At 37.3% G+C, this 21933-nt stretch overlaps 1 protein-coding gene across 1 annotated transcript in view; it reads left to right on the forward strand.

Moving 5' to 3' along the window:
* Window positions 1–21933, forward strand: part of ARID2 (AT-rich interaction domain 2) — a 102681-nt gene that overhangs the window by 59156 nt on the left and 21592 nt on the right. The window contains exons 6-15 of the mRNA XM_005009952.5: window positions 2185–2252; window positions 10274–10340; window positions 10427–10677; window positions 11793–11889; window positions 11972–12181; window positions 12556–12723; window positions 13740–13815; window positions 16878–17012; window positions 17502–17701; window positions 18066–20905. Coding sequence (XP_005010009.1) covers window positions 2185–2252; window positions 10274–10340; window positions 10427–10677; window positions 11793–11889; window positions 11972–12181; window positions 12556–12723; window positions 13740–13815; window positions 16878–17012; window positions 17502–17701; window positions 18066–20905 — 4112 coding nt within the window. The remainder of the gene's footprint in view (window positions 1–2184; window positions 2253–10273; window positions 10341–10426; window positions 10678–11792; window positions 11890–11971; window positions 12182–12555; window positions 12724–13739; window positions 13816–16877; window positions 17013–17501; window positions 17702–18065; window positions 20906–21933) is intronic.

Consider the following 21933-nt stretch of genomic DNA (forward strand, 5'->3'; position numbering starts at 1 on the left):
CTCCATGCCAAGGTGTTCCTTATTAATTACTTGTCTGTCTTTCTGTCAAGAAGAGGGGAAGGAAAAAAAAAAAAAAAAAAGAAGGTAACCCTAAACCATCCTAAAACTCATAAAAGCATATCTCCTATCGCATGGTGAGGAAGAGGAATTATTTACTGGTTTTATGTACTGTTTGTTTTTTTTTTGGTTGGTTGTTTTTTTTTTTTTTTGAGTTTTACGATAAGAAATAGCTGAAATGAACATTTTTAGCTAAATATGTTTGTCTGCTACTACAGATGATCATATGTATTTGTTAAGTGTAAATCTGCTTTGCATGTGAAAGCACAAACATAGTATGGTATGTCAGAGTTTCTGTTTTAAAATTCTGGGCAAGAATCTATGCTAGACATTGTATACTGTTTTTATATTGTTTTAATGAACTTTTTACATAATGATTTGTAGCCCCCCTCCCTCTCAATATTGCATCAGTGTCTTCTGACTTCTCACTTACATTTGTGACTTATGCCCATGCCCTTCAGTTATGTTTAGATATTGATCATTTAGGATCTGCATCTACCCCAGTCACAGGAACTTTCAAAGAAAAATATTTGAAGGGAAGCTAAAGTGAAACATAGCCCACCAGAGTAGTAATTCCAAGGATGCTTGCTTTCTAGATTTTTTGTTTGCCATCACTCACCATTCATTTGATGGCATCCTTTTATGGATTTAGAAATTTGTAAATAATTAAATTTGTGTTATTTCATGATCTATTGGACATTGCAAAAGTAGATGGCGTTTTTTCAAGTTCTTAAATTGGACTCAGAGCACAGGCTTGTTCATAGCTGGCCCCTATTTGTATTTCTTACATTGAGAAATATTTGAGTGACAATAGTGACAAGAGGAGTGACAAGCATGTAATGGGCTTGCTCTTTTCTTTCTCTGGGGAAAACTTCATTTTTATCTTACTCAATACCTCTAGAGATTACATCTTCAGGATAAATCCAGAGAGTGTCCTAGCAGCATTAGGAAGATGAATTAAGACAGACTGGGAAAAGAAAAGGGGAATGCTTACCTATTTTTGCAGCACAGATTTTAATTTTTCAATTTGAAATACTTATGTGCTTTTGTGCTATAAATAAAAAGGTAAATTGTCAAGTTTGGTGATTAAATGAAATTTGTAATTAGCAAACTAAGTATGAAAATACTGTCATGATAATTTCAGGTGTAACTAAATGATAGCTGATTAATTTTATTTAAATTTAATGTGTGTTTTAGATTTGGCTTGTCTATAATTAAGGTGTTATCATTGTTAGTAATAATATTTATAATGCAGTGTTTCTAGGTAACAAGAAAAATGTTTTCAGCTCCTCCCCTCCCCACCTGCCCCAAGTAGTTTGAGATGGCAATTACATTGTGTGCAGTAGGACAGTCCCAGGGGTTTGAGGAGTGTCTAGTATCTACAATTTGAAATGCTGCATAAGTCTTGGTTTGGTTTCTGTAAGAGTTGAAAGCTGATGTAGTCTTGGAAATTAGATTTTTTGCATTTTGCTCAAAACAATAAAACGTTGTGAACCAAAATATTTAAGTGTAACTTCACCTGTCATTAGTTCATTACAGAACTATTGCAAGACAAAGCTTAGTTTTAGATAGACCAAATCTTATCTTTGCTGCTTTTAAGCAGCAGTGATTATAAAAGCTGTGGTGGTGGCTCCATCAAAAATCCGAGAACATTCATTACACTTCCTTCTTAAATATTGACTTTCAGTTGAGTGCTGTCAAACTATCACTGCTACTCTTCTGTTTTTTGGAAAACATTAATGGTATTTCGCTTAACTATTAAGGCAGTGTTTGCACATGGAAACTAGTTGCTGACGTGGGGTTGAAAATTGAGTGGTCATCTTGTCTCCTTGAAAAGAGCTCTGGAAAAGTTTCCCATAATTTTTCATTTAATCGTATTTATTTATAGTGTTCCCAAACCCTATAGACTAGTAATTCTCTATTTAAACTAGAAAATTCCAGTAGTAGTTAATTAAATTACTAAAGAAATTTAAGCAGGATTATACAATTTAGTGCAGGATTCTTTTAAAGAAAAGGAGGCACTGGAATAGTCTGTAGTGTTGTTGAATCTTTTATTTGGTTTGTGGATTAGTAAAAAGTTAAAATGTCCATTTATTTTTTACTGAATTCTGCTTTTTATGCTTAAAGCTTTAGGATCATTTTCTGCTGTATTTGGAGAAGAATGGAAGGAGAAAACTGATAGAGATTTTGTTAAGGTAATTTTAAAAATATTAAATTATTTTGAACTGGATATGGCGGGTATCAAATCCTTTAAAAAGAAGAAAAATGAAGATATACTAGCATGGGTATCTTGAATTGCTCAGTCATTTTCCTTTTGTTTAAATATAGTAGGACATTAAATCACAGCTATCATAAAATGTTTGGATAATCAGGAAGGTAAGTATTTAGAAAAGATAGATGTGGGCAAATGGATAAAGAGATTCCACGTTTCTTTTTATAAAGAAAACTAATATGTGAAATGGAAAGGAAAGCCTTAGCAGGAGAAAAGAATGGTGATCTTTCATTTAAAAAACAAACAAAAAACAACCACAAACATGCTGGATTATGAAAATCAGGACCATGCCAGAAGAAGCATACGGCAAATTTCATTAAGTTAGAATCGTGAGTTTGTTTCAGTTGTTTGTTTTTTTTTTTTTTTAATTCACAAGGCTTTTTTATCTTCCCACTAGAGGGCATGATGTACTCTATTAGTAGTGAAATGATGTAAAAAATATAAGAGAAGTCGCTTTGTGTAAATGCTTCCTCCTTACTCTAGATGAGCATTTTGAGGTGAATGAGAGTCCAAAATGTACTGTTATCTGAAGGAGGTCTCACATTTTCGCTCTAACGTACAGCAACTTCCATAAATAGAATTTCCGGTGAAAATGTATGAGGCTGAAATAGAGGGAAGCTAGATTAGAATGTATGTTGCTAATTTATGTTTTTTATTAAGTGAAAAGGTGAGTTGATGAGTCCCTTAAAAAACCGATAGCCAGTTTTCTGCTCAGTTTCTAAATGTTCTCACACACTGAAATGTCTTGCCAGTATAAAAAGATACATTAGTTAGGATATATTATTAATAAGATTGTTATTATAGAGATGGTTTTTTTCAGGAGCTCTTTCCATTTGACTTTTTTTTTCTTTTTTATGTAACATGATTTTGGGACAAGTTGGGCAATTGTAGTGTTAGTGATAAATTATAAATATTGTTGAAATGTCAATATATAGATTGCCTAACGATAATTTCCTAAATAAAGTTAACAACAAAAAAAGGTAAACTCTCATTTTGCTAGCATATAAACTTGTAAACATGGTTCAGGTGTACTGAGGGTAAGTATAAAAAATAATTCTTGATAATATGTTACCTTTTCCAGTGGGGAGTATGTCCAGAGTACTATAGGTTGTGTGGTTTTTTTAAGCACTTAACACTTCTGTTTTATCTTCATCCAAAACTGTCACAGACTGTTGCTGATCTAGAGCAGCAACAAGTACCATGTTTAGATCTATAAACATTTAAAATTGCCCAGAATTCTAATTCATTATATGTTCATTAATTATATAAACTTAAGTTATTGTGATAGATAAGGACAGATGGTTCTGATAAATGTTTTTAAGCAAGTGTGAAGTAGAACTACTGTAGCTGCAGTAAGGTTTACTAATAAGAGTCTTGGATACCCGCCAGGCTCTATTTTGGGGCCCTATAACACATATAGTACCACTCTGTAGTGAAATACCACCAAAAGCGTGTCAGAAACTTAACACCACATCTAAAAATAACTCTTAATGCCAAGAATTCAGATTTTTCAGAACATCTTACTTAAAGCATTTGTTTGACCCCCCTACTGGAAGTCATTTATTTCGTATTGCAGCTGTGACTGTATCAAAACAGAGGAAGCATTATGGGAGCTTCCCGACATAGAATGGAGATACGTGGCTGGCAGGGTAGACATGGTTATATCTCATTTAAATCGGGTTTTACAGCTTTAATATTAATAGAATGGCTATTGAGTGTGTTGTGCTCCCTCTGTTCACTGTTCACATTATCTTTTAAAAATTCTACTTGGTTTGTTTTTATTTTACTGCCAGTTGTTTGTTCAGTTTCCTAAGGTTATCATTCCAGTCTGTTCCTCTGCTATATTGGCAGCAGATTAGATGTTTCTATAAAGATGAAAACAGAAAAGAGTTTTTAAACAGAAGAAAAGAAGTGCAGAATTATGAGCCTAAAGAGATAGTCTGAGATAGTGTACTGATGGCATGAACATAGAAATGGTGGAGATTAATAACAGGAAAGAGCAATTTCTTAAATTTACGAATTCTAAGCTAATAGGAATTGAGTTGATAGAAATTCTGGAGTTTGTAACCATTACCCTCAGACACTAGTTGATTTTTTTTTTTTTCATTTGTTGGAGTTTTGGTTGGTTGGTTTGTTTTTGGCAGGGGGAAGTATTAGAAATCTTGAAGCTGTTTTGAAAATGATTCTCAGCGTTAAATTCAGGATTCAAAGAAGAAAAATAAATTTGTGTTCTTGGTAATTAAATATTGATTTAAGTGTTGGTATGTCAATTCTATGCAAAAAATACTGAACCCTTGCTAATCTTTGTTAGCTGAAAATAGCTTTCAAATGCAATAGACAAAATATAAATGGTCAATGAGGGATGTTCAGAACATTTGATGTTTCATCTATATACCTACATTTACTGAGTCAACTTTTTTTCCAAGCTCCTTCTTGTGCTTATTAAAACACATGACCATAAACTTGGAACTTCTGGATTTTATAGAGGCAGCTAGTTTCTGTATTTCAATATCTTTATAAATATAATTGGGGTTATTTCAGAATTCTGTGTTTATACTAAAAATTGTCCAAGTTTTTATTTAACATTTGCTTAAAATTAACTTGATATAATTTTTGGTCTCTTAATCGTATTAGTATTTTTAAATTACAGTTCAAAAAAGAAAGATGGCCATGTATTTTTTCATTATTTTTTCTCATTCTTTTACTACATTTTAGTTCACTCTGAGTAGTACAGTATCATTACCATTTCTCCCACCTTTAGCTATCTAAGTCATTACTGTTGGCTATTTGGTATTCAGGCAACTCTTTTAGTTCTCTATTCACGTATCATAAAGAATTTCTCAAGTGTTTCAGCACCCATAGTTTGATTTTTATATTCTGCTCTCCTCCAGTTTTGACTTAAAATCATTTTCCTTTACATATCCTCTCTTTCTGAAGAACTCTGGTACTGCTTATTTCTGATATTGCCTTCATTTAGCTGAATTACCTCTCCATTGTCATCTAACTATATATATTACTAGTATATTTTCACTTTGATCCTAAATGTGATATTTTTTAGTCTGTCTTCTGCATATTTTGTGCACTGGTTAACTACAGTAGGTTTCCTTTAGATTTTGTCCATCTTTTTCCTTAGTCAGCATTGATCAGGCATTTTAGGAGCAAGTAGAAATCTCTGTGTGTTAAACAGTTTTATCACTGCTGCTCTATTTTCTCTTTTCTAAACATACCTACTTCACTTTCCAGAATTCACTGTAAGCCAAGATCGTTTTTCGTAAAGCTTCATAAATGGTTAACAGTACCATGATTTTTTTATAACAACCTTCTGATTTGGTAATGTCGTATCCACAAAGAAAGAGGCTTAAATCTTTGGTTTTGTCCTTTCACACCGCTAACGTTCCAGTTGAAGGCGATGATGAATAGCAGTGTATTTATTTTGTACCAAACTTGGAGAGAATCAGGTTTTGTTTCTTTGTGTGTTTGTTTTGCCAATCCTCACCACATAAGTTTTCTAATTTTCTTTTGCACTTTCCATTATTCATAGTGCTTGATACTTTCTCGCTTTGTACAGTGCTTCCCTCTAAACGGAATCAAATATCTTTACTAATCAGTGAACATGAATGCATACTTAATCTCTGTTCCATTAGCTGTCAAAATCTGAGTATCGTTTTAATTATGCCTGCTGTTTTCCCTTATAGCTATGTTAATTTCTTGCGTTCTTCCTTTCTGAGTTTTCCTGCAAATAGGCTTAAATCTGTAGTTACTCAGAATGACAGGATGTCCTTCCTTCAGTTCTTTGACTTCTTGGTGCCTCCTCCGGCTGTGGAATTCCAAAGTCCATGCTTATGCAATTTCTGTCCTTTCTTTATTGCTTTGCATAACGTCTTTCTTTCTTTCTTTCTTTCTTGTGTGAAATCAGTTTGTCGTCCAACTCTCTTTTCTTTGTGTAAGTTTAATATTCATTTACTGTGTATTTATTCTTTGAGTCTGTCTCACATAACGTGTAGGGAGAGGTCCTTACAAATTTACATGCCTAAAATACTTTTCAAATGTCACTTTCATGTCTCATGGTGATCCATCAAGCTGTCAAGCTCAGACTTGGCTCCACTTGCACTCATATTTTTCTTGGACAATAAGTAGTCATGATCGTTGCTGCAGTACATGATTTGTGAACTCAGACATCCATTGTTTTTTACAGACAGTAATTTGGTCAATCTGATTTTCAGTGAATTATGTATAATCCTGTGTACCTTTTTCCAGAGGAACTTTTTCTGTTGTCAGTAATCAGATCGTGCATGTGAATCAAGTTCTTTAACCCTCGTCCATTATCTCTTAACATCTAGATGTCACATAGTCAAGTGTTACTTGTTTGAGTCCAAGTTTTAGCTTTATGTTACAGTTATCAGTATTATACGATGACCTAAAACATTTATATAGGGATAACTGTTGATAAAGAGCTTCAATTTTTCTTCCTTCCTGTTCATTTCTGTTGATAAGTGGTATCAAAGTGCAACTATCCACACCTTTTTGTAGGGAAGTAATAACTGCATGTGATGAGAAGCATTTTCTTGCTTCCCTGTTGTTTTTCAAAGGAATGCTCAGGTTGATCTAATCCATCTTTTTCCACACTCGACTTTTCTTTAGGAAAATAAAAATAGTGGCATGTTTTGCCTTGTTCTTTTCTCACAGATGGATCTCAAATGTATGTAGGTTAATTCTGTTTTCTACCTTGCCAAATTATTTTCTACCTCGAAATTCTTGGCTTATTGAACAAAAGATGTAGCTTAACATTTCCTGAGGTTGTTCGGTTTGGTTTTGACCTCCCCAAAGAACCAGGGGTGTGTGTCTATGTGAATACAGACCAATATTCATGTCTTCGTATTAAACAGTGTGAGAAGTGAGTATTCTGGTTCTAGAAGCATCAATGAACTTACTGCTGACCTTCTGATTGTGAAAACATTTCTCTGAATACTCCAAGTCATCCACAAGGCTGTTGAGGTTGTGCTAGAGTGGCTGAATCAGTTTAATTCTTTTTCCATGTCCTCTGTAGAAGCATGCTTTTCTACATTTTTTTTGGATGAGTGAGTAGGCTGAAGAGAGTATGGTCTGTCACAGGTTACCTGCTTGGACATCTGGTTTGAATCTGTATGTTCTCAGCTTCTTCCTTGTTCTGGTGTATGAAGAGTCTGGAAGGATTTCCTAACAGGTTTTTGTTCTGTGAGGCACCGTGCTCTTTCTACTCCGTCTTTGTCCTGAGTTAGCTGATTATGTACTAACTAAGTATGAAACTGCAGCTTCCTCTGAACATCACAGCTACCTCTGCTAGGACTCAAGTGACACCACTGGAACTTTTGCAGAATGCTTGAAATCTTAAAATCTGCAAAGTGATCACAGGAAGTTTGACTTACTGCTGCAGAAGACATCTCACAGGTGCTGAAACACCCCTGATTGGGGTGGCTTTGGGAACGTAAGCCTACGGGTTTTAGTGAGCAAAAGGCCCTGGCACACTTCTGTAGGTAAAGAAAGCAGTGTTCTCAGTGAGAGTGATCATCCACAGTGATAGCGTATGCAGAAACAAGCACAAAAGAGAAATATATAATACAACTTTGCTCCTTCTGAAGTTGTGTTGTCTGTATGGTCATGCCCAGTCCTGCAGATTCTGTTCCTTAAAGTGGCCTTTCCAGATCTCTGGGACTTGGAGTAACTGAGTCCCTGGGGGCACACATGCTATCCCGGTGTGCTTTGCCTACCTAACAGCACTTGTGTATGGGTAATCCTGAGGCAAAAGCACTCTCTCATTTGAGCAGTTAGTATTTTATGCTCACAGCAAGACTACGTAATGAAACAATTTGAAGAATAACAGTTATATAAGGAAACTTTCTTTGGTGCCTTGGAACCTCTCATTTTAACTGACAGAAAGTAGCCATGTTCTGTTCTTTCCTGAAAAAGATGATCTTACCCTACCTGACACCTACAATTGTTTGTCAGACTGCTGCTTACGGAAGGGGAGAGTTCCTCAGTTAGTCTAGCAACTAGGGTGGGTCTGTTTATTTTGTGTGAGGTGAGATGTGTGCTCTTCCAGCAATGTGTTTCTGTCCTCATCTTTAGCCATAGGACTTCGAGGCTTTATCTTCAGCAGTATCTGTTGTGTTTTTGTCTGAAAAAAAAAAAAAATTGTCATTTTCCACCCTTTTGAGAACATGCCTTCTAGATGGAAAAAATTAGCTCCTTTGAGACTTTCTATTGCCAGAGGTTTTTAAATATTTCACTTTGGACTGTAAGCTGAAAGACTAAGAGGCAGAAAGTGGGTTATTGGAGGGTTCAGCTAGCAAAATGTGATCCTGCTGTTTTACCATTTAACATGGGACAGCATTTTTAACCTTGCACTGTGATTGACTTTGTCCTCTTCCAAAGAGGTTCAGGTTAAAGATGAAGACGTTAAGTATCTCTGCTCAATATTCATGTAAAAATAATAATAAATCCTTAATTGATTAAACAGCTAATCCTTAAAAGCTTGTAAGATTTTTCTTTTAAGTAGCAGTGAAATATGAAGGATTATTATCTTCATTCCTTTTCCAAGAGGAAACACCCTAAAGGAAAGTGTATATGCCCTTTAAATCATGACTGAAACCTCTTCCCTAAATGCTATAGTTTCCTTCTTTAAAAGGAAAAGCAGCTCAAAATGCAGTACATTCTGGAACTTTATCTCCATTCCTTGGTCTTCTGTAGGGTCTTGATTGTAGCCTCAGTATTAACTAGAAAAATCTGTTTATCACAAACAGTAGGAGGCTAGATTTTTATCTGGCTGTTCTTGTCTTGGCTAAAATGAGGTAATAATCCTTTCTGTGCAAGTCAGCCTCTTTACTAAACAGCACTTGGATGTCATTTAGCAGCATTGCAGTGAAAAATAAAATTCTTTTCCTTCCAATTTAGAAAATCTGTAGTATTATATTTTTCAAGAAAATAATAGTGTCAAGCTTGGTATGAATGCTGTAATTTAGTAATTACATTTGCATAGCAAAATTTCTCCTGCTGTTCAGCTGGTTGTACCATCCTTCCCTTTTTATCAAGATTTATTTGTGCTTTTATTCAGTGTTCATAGCCAGAAGAGTAGCTCTATTTCTTTAGTGAGTCAAAGAAGTGTATACATTAGTGAAATGAAAGTTTACATTTTTATTCTGATGTATACATTAGAATATATTATATATTTTAGATCTTTAGTATACATTACAGTGTATATTTTTCTTAGCTTGCAAACCTTTGATTCCTTGATTGATAGTTAATTTCACCAGGCCAAGCAATGTAACCATTTACAGATCAGGCCATATATTTGTAAAGTAATTTGAATTCTAGTCTGCTGAAGCTTTCTGGTTTGCGTTTATTTATAAAGATTTTTGGTGGCGGTGGTTATTGCTTCTCTCTGTTCGTTGATTTAAGGTGATGTGGAAAACATTTTAGAAGCTTTAGAAAGTCTCTCCAAATAGAAACCTTAACTGCTGGACTTCTGGCAGGAGCTAAGGTCTACTGAAACTGAGAGGAGTCATCTGCCTTATGAGTTCACTGCTTGTAGGAAGCGAAAGAAAATGAGCTCTGCTTTTTCCAACTTGCTGGATTTGTAATGGTTTGTGGAAGAACATGCATATAGTTTCAGTATGTGTTTCAGTAACATAGATCAAGGGTACCGTTGGTTCATCATGAAAGCATATTTCTGGTATTTGTGAAAGGAAGAGCTTCCTCATGAGAAGTACTGAACACCTTGCGTATCATTCCCTGAGTGAAAGGTTTTGATACTCTTACATGAGTCAAGACTGGGGGCACTAGGATGCTTTTTAACAATAAGCTTTTTCCTATTGCAAAGTATTTTAAAGTAGTAACAATAATAATAAAAAAATAATTCAAGAAATATAATCCCCTAAAAATTAAGTGTATTTCTGATTTTTTCTTCAGTTCTGGAAGGATATTGTTGAGGATATTGAAGTACGTGACCTAATTTCTGACAGAAGCAAATCTCAAGGTGAGAAATCCTGACTAAACTTAACACAGACATGTTTGTAAATACAGCAAAGGAAGGACTAAAATATCTGTTTATTTACCTTGTAGAAATTCCATCGGAAGATTGGATTTGGGAATCTTTATTTCATCCACCTCGCAAATTGGGCATTAATGATATCGAAGGGCAGCGGGTTCTTCAGATCGCAGTGATTTTACGTAATCTTTCTTTTGAAGAGGGAAATGTTAAACTTTTGGCAGCTAATCGTACTTGTCTTCGGTTCCTGCTACTCTCTGCTCACAGTCATTTTATTTCTCTACGGCAGTTGGGGCTTGACACGCTGGGAAATATTGCAGCAGAGGTAATGTGCTTCAAAACAGAATAATTAAAATATCATTTGATAAAGGCATTACTTTAATGTTAATTAAATGAATTACTTTTCCTTGATCGTTGGATGAAGCAGTAAATAAATCATTCTCTGAATTTGTAAATAGCATTTTGAAAGCAAGTATTCAAGGCCAAAAGTGAAATCCAGGCTGTATGTGTTAGTTTGCTTAAATAGATTCACATGGAGAAGGCTGGTTACATGGGGACATACAGGATATTCATACTGCATAATTTTCAGTTCTGCAGATGAAGGAGGGAGCTAGCTCAATTCTGCAGACTATACACGAGCTTGCTCTCCTCATACTTCCTTTAGTTATAATTTCAAAACAGAACATTTGAAAAAAGGGGGTGGCAGAGGGTTTTATGCCATGCTGAGCAGGCACCACTATGGTGCTGGGTATTCTGCCTGAATCATGAGACATCTTCTTTTTTTCAAAGAGATTTGAAAGTAATGTACTGTTTCAGGTTGCCATATCATTGTGCAGATAAATTGTGCAGAATTTACAGGGAGTTATGTTCAGATATTCCTTTTATTTTTAAATATAACAGGTACAGTTAAATGGTTAGATACCAGAGTATGAGACTTGAAGTATTGGTCCACTGCTGCGTGTCTGAAGAAGTTTGTGTTTTCATTTACTATGTATCCAACTTCTCTTGAACAAGAAAGAATGTTACCTGTTACAAAGTCTGAGAGCTCTGATAGAGAAGCAGAAGTGGATAGAAGTAGGATGAACAACTGTGGTAGACTTTGGGAAGGAATGCTTGTTCCTACTTGAGTTCTGTTCTTTGGTGGATGCTAAAATATATTTGAGTATGCTGCATGGAAATAAAGTTATTTTCCTTATTCTGAGAAAAAATGTAAATTAGACTGCTACTTCAGAGTAGAAGAGGAAGAGGGGACTAAAAACACTAGCTAAAATAAAAAAAACAACCTCACAGGGTTCTGTTTTTGTGAACGCAAGTGCCATTTAGCTATGCTCCATTTAACCACTTCTGAATCTTATGTTTTGATGTACATATTTAAGGATTTGAACTGTTGCCACTATATGCATAGTGTTAGTCATATTTTTTTTTCTCTTTTCCTATCAGCTTCTTTTGGATCCTGTTGATTTCAAAACTACTCATCTAATGTTTCACACTGTTACAAAATGCCTCATGTCAAGGGATAGATTTTTAAAAATGAGAGGTAAGATCTCAAGCTATTCTTGTTGCTGTATTAGAATTTAAATTATTGCTGTTAAACTATTTCGTATTTTTTTTTTCTGCAGGCATGGAAATCTTGGCAAATCTTTGTAAGGCTGAAGATAATGGTGTCTTAATTTGTGAATATGTGGATCAAGAATCCTACAAAGAGATCATATGTCATCTCACGCTGCCAGATGTGCTGCTTGTAATCTCAGCACTTGAGGTGCTATACATGCTCACAGAAATGGGAGAAGTGGCCTGCACAAAGATTTCTAAAGTAGAGAAGAGCATAGGTAAGGCAGAAGCAAGGCAAAATCTGCTACTCTCACCTATATAGGAGAAAGGACTTTAGAACGTGTTGTGTTCAGTGGTTGAAAATGTGGCTTGTGTGTGTGTGTGCGCGCACAGCTCAGGGATAGATATTGCAGTAGTAAATTTTACTATAAGAATTCTGTGTCTGCAAGAAACTGATGATAGTAGTAACTGTGGAAGCTAAAATTATTTCAAAATATTTTTATGTCAGTAAGAAATTGTGTAAAATCTATGGAAGCATGCGGAGGCTTGTTTTCTTTCAACACATGACAATTTTAAAGCAAATCAACATGTCCCAGCTGCATTCATTTGTCTTGTCCTAATGTCACTGTCGATTTTGCGTTTAATACTTTAGATACATTAGTATGTCTGGTTTCTATGGACATCCAGATGTTTGGACCTGATGCGCTTACTGCTGTAAAACTCATTGAACATCAGTGTGTTAACCAGCAAGGAGTACCTGATGTCAGACCACCAGTAATGGATCATGGTTCTTCACAGGCCCATGCAGCAGGTGTCCCAGGTTAGTATCACTACGAGAGAAAATACTCTTCTACAGAGTTTCCTATGTGGCATGCATGATTTCTGTCTTTTGTAGGTTTTTAGTTGATTTACATAAATAAGTATAGCATTACATATGGTGTATGTGTGTGTATTATGTATATGGTGTATATAATGCTATACTTATATATATATATATATATATATATATAAATATATATGTGTGTATATACACACACACACAGATATATATATATATATGTTATTGTGGTGGTTTCAACCTGATGGGCAGCTAAGCTCTACTGCAACTGCTCTCTCACTCCTCCCTTTCAAAGGAAGAGGAAAAGGTAGAGAAAAATAGGGTGGAAAGGGCTCATGGATTGAGATAAGGACAGGGAGATTGCTTACTGGTTGCCATCATGGGCAAACCAGACTCAACATAGGGAGTATATAGCTCAAGTGCATGCAGGATCGAACAAAGCTATTCATTCTGTGGAAAAAGGAGGAAGAATCAACGTGAGAGATACTAACATTCATGTTCAGTGTTTCTGGAGTGGGTTCAGATACCTCGGTGGAAGTGAATGGAAAAGAATGTGACTAAGAAGATGAACAAGAATGAATGGAAGGAACCGGTGTGACATTGTAACAAAGTTCTTTACTTTAAACTTGTTTCAACTTAGGAGTTGGAAAGTTACTGTGTATTTGTGCCTGTTCTTGTGGAGTATTCTGTCACTCTTAAATCATATTCAATATTCTATCCTTCTTAGAGTTAACACATGGATCATGATTCTGGAAGCTGTCCTTCACTAAGTGCTTGCTTCATGATTGCACTTCAGTGGTTTCCCTGGCCTTGGCCCGCCCTGCTTTGTTTTGGTAAACTGGTGCAAATCTGTAGCCTTAGTGCACCTCTGTGACTTATCTTAGTTGGCAATATCCAGCTTACAAACATAGGAGACACTGTACCCATGATAGTCGTGGCTTTGAAAATCATTTGCTTCATTCAACAAATGTTTTTTTTTTGTTTTTCCTTCCCCACAGCCTCTAGAGCAGCACCACATGTTGCTCCACCACCAGGAATAGTAGAAATAGACAGCGAGAAATTTGCATGTCAGTGGTAAGTGCATAGCTCTATTCAAATACTTAAATGAAGAAGAAAAACTATTCATGTGTCACAGATTTCCCTAGCTTGTTTCTATTCACTGTTAGACTATTTTTTTCTGAAAAGTATAAAGTAAAACCATTCTGTCATTGCTTTGAAGCACCATGAAAGAAAAAACTCAACGAGAATGTTCACTATTGGACAGATGATGCTTGAAATTAGTTGTTTTCTCTCTTTGAATATAATTTAATTTAATTTAAACTCCTGCGTTGATTTTATTTATTTTTTAAGTTGTCAGGCAGCATTGTCTGTTTCATGAGTGTTTTTATCAGGTAATGTGTCACCATATTACCGCACCAATATAGAAGTAACCCTCAAATTATGAAGCTAGAAGCTAGACCCTGCAAAACTCTCATGTGACGATTTTAAATCTCAAGCATGTTAAGGAATATTCAAGCCTCCCCTCCAAATTCTTTTGCTTTCACCTAACACTGTTGTTGATTACCTGCCAGATAGTGAGAAAAAATAACTGTTCTGCCGGTGGTTCTTACATAGGCTGAGAGCGATCAGTTCACATTCTAAGTATTTGTATTAATCAGTTCTTGATGGCCCTTTCCACTCGTGCTGCTTGACACCTCACACGTCCATCTTAGCCATCAGACAAAAGCCTTCAAAATGAAGTGGCTACGATTTGTTAAAGCTTAGTGCTTCTAGTTCATGATGTAGTTTTACTCATTTTTCCAGCAAAGTATCGATTGGATGGGAGAAACATTGAAGATTTTTGTTGCTCAACTGACGTTGCTCTTACACTGTTGTTTGCACTCTGGGAAGTATTATTATATACTGCTGATAGAATGAGAAATTTCATTTTTAGATACTTAAACAGGGATACCTGGTGTTGGGATCAACCACACTACAACTTAGCCATCTACAAGTTGGTCTCTAAACAAAGCTGTTTTACTAGGCTGCCCTTTAATTAATGGAGGGGGAGATTCTCCCACAGTTAAATTAATTGCCTTCACCTGCCTAATTTCTGACATGAGGAGAGATTACCTTCTGGTCCCACCTTTTCTCTATTAACTATAGAAAGCACTATACATCTAGTTTACAGTAGTAAAGTCTTAGGCAAGCACTCTAATAAAATGTAAAGTAAAAATTTCAGCTGTTAAAATAAGTGTGGATAGGTACCATTCTGTAACTGTGCAATACCATCAAATGACGAAAGATAATGAAGCAGACGATATGGAATAATATCAGGAAGATTTGGAAGGTCGTCCTTGTTTCTGAATCCATGTGCAGTGTGCTTCTACAGCTGTCAGTGATGATTTTGTATTTAATTTTTTTCCAGTTAGTCTTAGTTAGGTATGAATTAGTGAATGCTAAAAATTAACATCTAAAGATTCTCATTAAATACTGACTGTGCTGCCTCCTCTCCCCCCCCCCAAAAAAAAAAAAAAGAAAGAAATGCAAAAAAGAAATGCATGTTGTTGTTGTGTGTTTTAATTCAAATCCAGAGCAGAGAACTAGCCCCTTCCAAACATTTAATCAATGCTGACATGGATTGTCTTACATTCATGCAAATTTTTATGGTGTTTTTTGGTATGGTGTTACTTAATGACTAAAAGATACTGGACGTGAGTAAGTTATAATGGTAGAGTTTTGGAAAGTTACTGCCTCTTGGAAGCAAAAGAAAGAAAACATGTCTAAGCTGACCTTCCTGGATATATTATAAGCCAGCTTAGCCTGGGTAGGAGTCTTCTTGTAAAGCTAAGTGCGAGTGACAGTGAAGCGCTAATCGCAGTTCCCGTTGCACCTCTCTAAGTCCTGACCTCCTGTTTGCTGCTTGTACAGTGACAGTGTGTCAGCCTGATGCGACATATCCAGCTGGACAGTCATTTGTCTGATACGCCGGGTCTAATTAGTACCTAGGCTTTCTGTTACACAATGGGGTCTCAATTTTTTGTAATAAAATTATAACTAAACTGCAGGAGAAATCGCAGTATACTTGCACTTTTCTGAATATGAGACAGCCCAGTTTAAAGACTGTAAATCCTTCACTCTTTAAACATTTAGCTCTACAGGGAGTCTGGGACTCTACAAAGGAGAATGCAGTGCAGCTTTCCAAAGGGTTAGCACTGTATAGTAAATACTGACAAGTTTAAATGTATTTCTGTTCCATTTGAGCCTATATTCTGGTATCGGTATTCGAGCGTTGTGTGGAGAGTTGTTACTTTTCTCCATTTACTGTTGGGGGTGAACTGTTCACGTGCTTCTGGACTGGAATAATGGAGCTCAAAGAAATAAAATTAATCAGATAGAAACTGCTGCTTTCTCTCATGGTTTTCTAGCTGGGAATTGGATGGTCTCTGTGTTTGTAAAGATGCCGTAGGAGACACAAATACCTTCCTTCCATGGAAACTGAACATTAGGCAGAACAGGCTGTACAAGGGTTTTGTGATGCCTACTTAGAGTGTGACTGCTGGCATGAGTGTTTGTGTTCATATGCGTGTATGAGAGAGTTCCAGTCCCCTCTCTCCTGCCTTTCCATCTCTGTCGTAATCATAGCTTGATGTGTTATTCTAGCTCTGTTTTTTTCTTGTATTTTAAATTACAACTGCATTTGCAGATCTAAGATACTGTTTCTGACACAAATGTTGAGTAGATTACTGATAGAGATTCTTGGTGAAGAATTAGCTAGCATTCAGACTCTCTTTTGATAAAGTAGAGTCATAAAGAAGTAAGCGTAGAGCTTTTGGTGGTGAGAAGTCACCAAACAATGTGTTTGTTGTTGTTTCTGTATATACAATAAAGAAGGCATGTGTAGGGACTGTTCAACTTATTATCTATGTAAGTAAAATGTTTATTATAAAACTGTGTGTGTAGCCTAGGAGTCCTATGTGTCAGATCATAAGCAGTGAGAAATAAAAAGTATGAAACACACATTTGACAAGACAGTATTTTGAAATGCCATTTCCCATGTTGTCATAAGATCTCTAAATTCTCAGATACAGACAGAAGTGTTCTAATGGCTGTGCTGTCTCTATGTTTTGCTTCATGGTCTATTTTTTCATCTTCAGGTTGAATGCACATTTTGAGGTGTATCTTGATTGCTCAGTCTCTCGAGCAGAAATGTACTCTGAATACCTCTCTACCTGTAGTAAATTAGCTCGAGGTGGAATCCTGACATCAACTGGATTTTATAAATGTCTGCGGTAAGACAAAAATTTACACAACCATAAAGAAACAATTGTATGTGCTCAGTACTAACATGTAGCTTTCAATTTCTTTGAGGAAAAAAATCTACTGAATTGAGGTTGAAAGCCATGCAGTTTTGGAATTTTAATTGAAACTCATTTGTAGTTTAATTGATTTGATTTCAGTCTATTTCACGATCTTTAGCAGAGTTACTTCTATAGCATTCTAGTTACTTCTATAGCCTTCTTACTTCTTTCCCTGGTAGTTTTGGAGGTATTGTAGCTTTTACTCAGCTCATTCAAAATCGTGGCCAAAGCCAGGTTGGCCTGTTAGTTCTCAGTGATTGAATACTTAAGAGCTCCTGGAGAATTCTGCTGTATTGCAGTGATGCAGGCAGTAGCACATTTACTGTGCACATAAGAGTAATGTGTAATATTAAAATGAAAGCATGGTAAGAGGGTTGAAGTACTGTGTTTACTAACATAGATTTATGTTGTGTTTGGCAGAACTGTCTTTCCAAATCATACAGTGAAGAGAGTAGAAGATCCAAATAACAATGGTCAAGCACATATACATGTGGTAGGAGTGAAAAGGAGAGCTATACCACTTCCCATTCAGATGTACTATCAGCAGCAACCAACTTCGTCTACCCCAGTCGTTCGGGTCGATTCAATTCCTGATGTGTCGTCTTCTCCTTCGCCAGCAGGTTTTTTAATTACTTAAATACGAAGTATTTTGCATTGATTCTTAAGTGACAGTAAAAAGAAAAATGTTACTGAAACTATTTTGCAAGTGCTAGAAGTAGGGACAATGTGGTTTTATTCATTGCATTCATTTTATTCAGTAGCGTTCTGAATAGTATTACTGTATGTGTTTGCATGCTATCTGATATTTGGCATGTGACCCATAAGCTTGTCAGCAGACAAACCATTGTTGCTGCATCATTAATTCAGACACAGTATGGCTTTATATAGAATTATAAATTCAGGCCTTGGGGTTTTACAAATTCCTTATGTTCGTGTTTTGAACTAATTTTTGCTTTCAAACTTTCACCTTGTTTATTTCAATAGGAATCCCACATGGGCCACAAAGCGTAGGAAATCATTATCAGAGGACCCCTATTAACCAGTCTTCAACTTTGACAGCAACACAGATGTCTTTTCCAATTCAAGGTGTTCATACTGTGGCACAGACTGTTTCTAGAATTCCACAAAACCCTGTTCATGCACAGCAGCAAAATGCTACAATGACTGTTATACAGAATAAAGGTCCAATACCCTGTGAAGTAGTGAAGGCCACAGTAATACAGAGTTCTGTCCCCCAGTCTGGGGTTCCTGTTACTATTGCTGTAGGAGGAGCACAAGCTTCTAACCAAAATCACAGCAGTACAGGACCACAGCCGTCTGTTGCTGTTGTTGGTTCTCAGACGTTGCTTCACCACCAACCTGTAATTCAACAACAGTCTCCACTGCACGCAGTGGTACCAGGACAGATACCTTCAGGCACTCCTGTTACAGTAATTCAACAAGCTGTACCTCAGGGTCATATATTTGGCAGAGTACAAAACATACCAGCATGCAGTTCAGCAGTTTCACAGGGTCAACAGCTAATCACCACATCATCGCAACCCGGGCAGACGTCATCTCAGCCATCTTCTACTGGTAACCAGCAGCAAGACACAGTCATCATAGCGCCACAGCAGTACGTCACCACCTCTGCTTCTAACATCGTTTCTGCCACCACCGTTCAGAATTTCCAAGTAGCAGCTGGGCAGGTGGTCACAATTGCAGGCGTCCAGAACCCACCCACCTCTAGGGTGGGCTTTCAGAACATCGCACCAAAGCCATCCCAGCAAGGTCCACCCAACGTGCAGCAGCCCATGCAGTCGCAGCAGCAGCCGCAGCCACCACCGTCCCAGCAAAGCGTAGTGATTGTAAGCCAACCAGCTCAGCAAGGTCAAACGTACGCACCAGCCATTCACCAAATAGTGCTTGCTAACCCAGCTTCCATTCCTGCTGGTCAAACTGTCCAGTTGACTGGGCAGCCAAGCATTACTCCATCTTCTTCACCATCCCCAGGCCCGGTCACAAATAATCAAGTCCCCACAGTTATGTCATCTTCGTGTACCACTTCTCAGTCACAAGGACCCCCTCCTACCGTCAGCCAGATGCTTTCTGTAAAGAGGCAGCAGCAGCAGCAACACTCACCAGCATCGTCACAGCAACAGGTACAACAGCCGATACAAATGCAAGTTCAGTCCCAACAAGCTAACGCAGGAGTTGGCCAGCCTAACTCTGGTGAATCCAGTCTGATAAAACAACTGCTTCTTCCGAAAAGAGGCCCCTCCACTCCAGGGGGGAAGCTTATACTCCCAGCTCCGCAGATTCCTCCACCTAACAATGCAAGAGCTCCGAGCCCTCAGGTGGTCTATCAGATGGCCAATAACCAAGCACCGGGTTACGGAGTTCAAGGACAGTCCTCAGCTCAGCAGCTGCTAGTTGGACAACAAAATGTTCAGCTGGTCCAGGGTGCAATCCCGCCCCAAGGGGCAGTGCAAACAGTACCCATTTCTAATTTACAGATATTGCCAGGTCAGTTGATCTCGAACAGCCCAGCAACAATTTTCCAAGGGACTACTGGCAACCAGGTTACGATAACAGTTGTGCCAAATACGAGTTTTGCTACTGCAACTGTGAGTCAGGGAAACGCAACTCAAATCATCGCTCCAGCAGGCATTGCAGTGAGTGGAACACAGACAGGAGTTGGGCTCCAGGTGCAAACGCTTCCAGCTACTCAAGCACCTTCAGCTGGACAATCACCGTGTACTGCTGCTCCCCCGTTCAAAGGTGATAAAATAATTTGCCAAAAGGAGGAAGAAGCAAAGGAAGCAACAGGTTTACACATTCACGAACGTAAAATTGAAGTTATGGAGAATCCTTCCTGCCGAAGAGGAGCTGCAAACACCAGCAATGGGGATGCAAAAGAAAATGAAATGCAGGTGGGAAGTCTTTTAAATGGGAGAAAGTATAGTGACTCCAGTCTACCTCCTTCTAACTCAGGGAAAACTCAGAATGAGGCCAATCAGTGCTCACAAGTCAGTAATGGGCCGTCATTAGAAATGGGTGAGAACGGAGCTCCTGGAAAGCAGAACTTTGAACAAATGGACACGCAGGAAATTAAAAGTGATTTGAAGAAGCCCCTAGTTAATGGAATCTGTGATTTTGATAAAGGAGATGGTTCTCATTTGAGCAAAAACATTCCAAATCACAAAACTTCCAATCATGTAGGAAATGGTGAGATATCTTCAGTGGAACAACAAGGGAATTTGGATGCCACGCAGCAAGATACTGCCAAAGGTGATCAAGGGGAGAGAATTTCTAATGGGCCTGTATTAACTTTGAGTAGTTCACCTGTTGTAAGCGGTACACAGGAGGCTGCAAAACTGTTAACCCAGCAACTTAGTGGTACCAACACTGATTTACCTAATGGACCTCTAGCTTCAAGTTTGAATTCAGATGTGCCTCAGCAACGCCCAAGTGTAGTTGTCTCACCACAATCTACAGCCTCTGTTATACAGGGGCATCAAATCATAGCAGTTCCACACTCAGGACCTAGAGTGTCCCAGTCTACCCTGTCATCCGAAGTTCGGTCTACTAATGGCACAGCAGAATGCAAAACTGTAAAGAGGCCAGCAGAGGATAATGACAGGGAAACTGTTCCAGGAATTCCAAATAAAGTAGGAGTTAGAATTGTTACAATCAGTGACCCCAACAATGCTGGTTGCAGTGCCACTATGGTTGCTGTGCCAGCTGGAGCGGATCCAAGCACCGTAGCGAAAGTAGCAATAGAAAGTGCTGTTCAACAAAAGCAGCAGCATCCAACCACGTATATACAAAGCATGGTCACACAGGTATGTTGCAGCGTACTTTTTACGTTTATTCCAACTCTGACTGTGAAATAATATGTCTCAAAATGTAAACTCTGTATCTGTTGCACAGTATTTAAAATATTCAGAAAACGATGGTTTGCGTTCTTGCACAGACTGAAGTCCTAATAGCTTGCATACTTTGTTGATGTCATTGACAGTAGTGGTATGTCAAATAGCCTGTAGCTTCAAAACATGCAGTAAGGAAAGAACTTCTGTTTATTGATTTCTTCCTTAAAGGATTTACTGTTCTGAAAACAAAAATGAGTTGTTGTACAGTCTTGTAAGAATGTCAGTATTGTTCTGCATCTTATTCTTGGTCCTTACTGCTTATGGGGGAGCAAAGAGGTGTTCTGCAAGGTAGTTAACCACTGCAGCTGCATCTGGCCTGCTGAAACAAGCGCTTAAACTTGTGTTTAAAGGTGATCTTGAAAGGCTGGCTTCAGAAGTTCATTATGGTCAGGAGAAAGTATTGTTTCGCAAATGTGTCAGAATATACGTTTGTTTATTACAAAATACTTCTAATGTTAATTTTATTGATGCAAGTATTCTTTGGCTTTTTTATTCTGTTTGAAAAACTTTGGCGAGGGCCATTTTTGACTGTAACTTTAGAAAAAAAAAAAAAAAAAACACATTTTAAAGTAGTTTCTTCCTAAGACTGTACTAAAAATGTGCTATGTCCATCATTTTCATGAATATTACTGCAAGTAATCAAGTTTGAGATTATTCCAGTCTCAAGATTTTGTTTTGGCTTTGTATGTGGACATAAAGTCCCTATCCAAAAAACCCTTCCTAACCTGAATAAGAGCAAAAAGAATGGAATATGAGGTGTGACAGTCACCGGATTCTGCCAGACTGCAGGGAGAGGAAATTCTGAGTGTATGTTCATGCTTTTTGACCTTGAGGCACAACCCTTCTTTCATTTATTTTCCTTTTCTGTTCAGTTGGTTTGGGTTTGTTGTTTTTGAAGACATAGGGAGTATAGGCCTTCTAGACTGAAACAGAGCTGGAGC

Source organism: Anas platyrhynchos, chromosome 1 (genome assembly GCF_047663525.1).
Source record: "Anas platyrhynchos isolate ZD024472 breed Pekin duck chromosome 1, IASCAAS_PekinDuck_T2T, whole genome shotgun sequence".
NCBI lineage: Eukaryota > Metazoa > Chordata > Aves > Anseriformes > Anatidae > Anas > Anas platyrhynchos.